The sequence below is a fragment of the Leishmania braziliensis genome, chromosome 2, assembly GCF_000002845.2.
Source record: "Leishmania braziliensis MHOM/BR/75/M2904 complete genome, chromosome 2".
Lineage (NCBI taxonomy): Eukaryota > Euglenozoa > Kinetoplastea > Trypanosomatida > Trypanosomatidae > Leishmania > Leishmania braziliensis.
In genome coordinates, this window is record NC_009295.2 from 220,507 (window position 1) to 223,899 (window position 3,393).

The window sequence follows — 3,393 nt, forward strand, 5'->3', positions numbered from 1 at the left end:
TTTGTTGCGTTTTGTCCCTTCCTTTCTTTCCTCCCCTTTTGACTCTCCAGGCCCTCCCCCTCCCCCTCCACAGTAGGCCGTCGGCTCAACATATAAACAAAAAGCTGAGAGCACTCCATGGGATATCAGCAGCGAAAGAGCTGCTCGTGACTAATCCATTTTCCTTTCTGGTGGTCTCTCCGCTCCCCCGTCCCGCGCCACCCCTTCACACACACACACACATACACACACACACACACACACACACACACACACACACACACACACACACACACACACACACAACCGCGGCGGGAACGGGGCTACTTGGTCCTGTCGGGAAGGCTGAACTCTACCGTACGGCGCGATGTGCGGGAGCTAGATTTTCTTCCTCCCTGGCCACCAAGAGCAGTGTCTGCGGCGGTGGTCCGCATCTCATCCTGGCTACCGGTACGGCCATGCGGGCCTGCTACAGTACTGCCGGCGAAGGCGCGAAGCTCATCTGCAAGTGTGCCGCTGGATTTCGCCCCACCAAATCTCGTAGCGGAGTCCCTCCTAAGTGTACCTGCAACAAGTGGTGTGCCACTACCAGCAGTGTGCGCATGGCGAGCTCCCCGAGATCCCCCGCCAGCTGCGTCCACGTCATCAGCTCGAATGTAATCGCGGCTCCCTCGGGATGAAGCGGCGGTGGAGTGGGACTTGGCAGCGGTGTGTGGCCTCCAGAGTGCTGACACTGATGCGTTCTCGCTGGATGACGCAAAATTGTCGTCGTGAAGAGGCATGTAGGATCGACTGGGGGCAATAGAGGAGACCATCGGCGTTGGCAGAAGTGAGTCCAGAGGGGGCCCTGTGCCAGGAGCTGCTTGTGAGGCATCCGCCGAGTACAGTGGCGGCGGCGAAGGAAACGACTGAGATGGCCGCGCCGGTGAATTCCACAATACCGGGGACAAAGCGGCTCGCTGAGGCGCAGTCGAGACCTTAGAGTGCCGCGGAAGGTCACCCCATGCTGCGCTGTCCGAGAACGGCGCTGGCATCTCAGCGCGGTTGAGCGAGGAATACGACAGGGCTTGGGTGCCATCGCGTCGCCACCCACCCGCTGACACGATGCCGTATACTTGTGCCTCTTTTCCACTCTCCTCCTCACGCATACGACGGCGCTGAGGCGGCGGTGGCGCGGTGCCACCCAGCAGGAAGGAGCCCGTGACGAAGAGCGGCGCGACGTAGTGAAACCCCGGCAGCCACGATAGTGCAGACCCGACCGCATTGTAGCGAGGGATCATAATCGCCTGAGCACCTCCTCTACGGGCGTCGCGCACACCGTCGAGCCCGCCGCCCTCCACGCGGTGCCGCACCCGCGGAGGCTCGTAGAAATCCCGCGTCTCGCTCATCTCGGTTGCTGACCCAGCGAATGGCACTTGATTGGAAGTGCCTGTGGGTCCAGGAGGTGCTTGCGGTGACGCGCTGCGAACCGCCGGCGCCGCTGGAAGGCTACTAGGGCCGCTGATCAGCGCCGCCTCCTTGCCACCAAGGCTCTCGTAGGCGCGGCGACAGAACCACGAAAGACCATGCAGAACGCCCTGTGCACCACGATAGAGGGAGCCACGAGAGGGCATCAGCTCTGTCAGCCCCTCCACACTGCCACAACGGGCACGGTTGCTGGCCGTGTGGTTCGGCGACCCAGAACCGTATCGACGATAATACTCCTCTTCCTGCAGTGTCATTGGGATGTAGCGGGCAGCACCCGCCACGCCCGCGCGCCGGCGACGCTCAATGTCTGCTCCCTGCAACAACAGCGGCGAACCTCTGTCGACGGGCGGGGTACCGGCAGCGATGGAGGTAGAGTTTTTCTCACGATCGTACCCCCCAGCCCCACCGCAAGCCCATGGCTCTACCACGCTCATCTCCGGCACCACGATACCGTCCCCACGATCCATCGCCACGCGCGCCGCCGCCCAGTCCACTGCGTAAGGACTTTGTGGGCTCAGGATGGCAGCGTAAAGACGCGCGGCGGAGCCGCACAGATACGCTGGTGGCAAGTTCGCTCGAGTGTACGACTCCATGGCGCTACGCTGCTCTACGTCGTCTGCAACCCTGTCGTGCGGCTTTTGCTTCCTCTGGCGACGCAGCAGCAAGTCCACCAACCGTGGCGTCGTGAGATAGGTGAGCAACGCCGTGTCCGTATGTTCCGGCCCCAGGGCAAACTCCCTGGCCGGCCGGAGGACAAGGTACGGCGATGAGATCTGTGCCATCGATGTAGAGTCTCGCACCTCCGTCTGCATGGTGTGCAGTAGTACGCCGTTGACACGGGCAACCGCCCGCTGCGCCGCCTCCGCGGTGGAAAATATGCACAGCAGTACGGCGCTGGTGTAAGTGGGGCGCCACGGCATGTCGGGGCTGGGAGAGCGGGCAATAAAGTAAAAGACAGCCGAAAGGGCCCCCCCGCCGCCGCCCCGGCCGCCCGCAGCGCGGCCACGGAGGTCGCCGTCGTCCGCCTTGTCAGCAGCCACGCTGTTGAGAATAGAGATGGCGTCGTGCACATCATGCACCAAGTGATCAGACTGAAGAAGTCCAAACAAGAAGGCGCTCCTGTCCACGAGATCAGCGGTAGAGAACGTCACGTGTCCGGCTGGCGGTATCGATGCCGCTGCAGCCACCGAATCACTACCGCAGCCAAGTGGCGGCGTCGTACCTGCAGAGTCGGAGTACAGCGCCATCGAACCCTTCGACTCTACACCGCTTCTCGGCCCACTCGCACTCGACCATCTCAGCTCTGCTACGTTCGATGCCTCGTACCCGTTGCCGGTGGCGGTTGTGCAGGGAGAAGAAAACATGCCGTGCACGTCTCCGCGTTGGCAAAGAACGGAGGAGGCGCGAGTCGGGAGGCTGGAGAAGACGATAGGGGTGCGTACAGCACCGTCCTCCGTGGGTGACCCCTAAGAAGTAAGGAATGCAAAGGTGTTGGCGCCAAGTCTCGCAGCGGATGCAAGGAAGGGGAAGGGGGTGATACACAAAGCAAAGGAAAAAGACGACGACCACCGGTGCGAGCTACAAACGTTGTGGAGGTCGATAAGCAGAGGAGACGGGGGAGACCGGCAAGAGATGTGTGGGGAAGCACACGGTGTTTGGGGGTGGGGGGGGGAGGAATTGCAAACACAGAGAAGAAGCGACCGTGAGGGTAGCGGGATCTCGAAGGAAGGAGAGGAAGACGCCATAGCGGACATGAAGAGCTCAGCCCAAAAGGAAGCCACTGAGGAAAGGCCCAGGAGACACACACGCTGCCGGTGCACGACTCGAAAGGGAAGATTCTGCTGTGGTAGCAAGCACGCCCGCAGGAAGAGGACACGTCGATCTCGTTCTACACACATAGGACCTTTATATATCTCAGTGTATAGGAGTCACACTGACGTTGAGCGC

The 3,393-nt window shown here is 61.5% G+C and overlaps 1 protein-coding gene across 1 annotated transcript; it reads right to left on the reverse strand.

The window, feature by feature from the left end:
• Nucleotides 1–302: 302 nt before the first annotated feature.
• LBRM_02_0530 (hypothetical protein, unknown function) lies at nucleotides 303–2,810 on the reverse strand (the record flags this gene model as incomplete). Its single annotated transcript, XM_001561516.1, has 1 exon — nucleotides 303–2,810. The coding sequence occupies one exon, from the start codon at nucleotides 2,808–2,810 to the stop codon at nucleotides 303–305; it is 2,508 nt and encodes an 835-aa protein (XP_001561566.1).
• Between the last annotated feature and the right edge of the window lie 583 nt (nucleotides 2,811–3,393).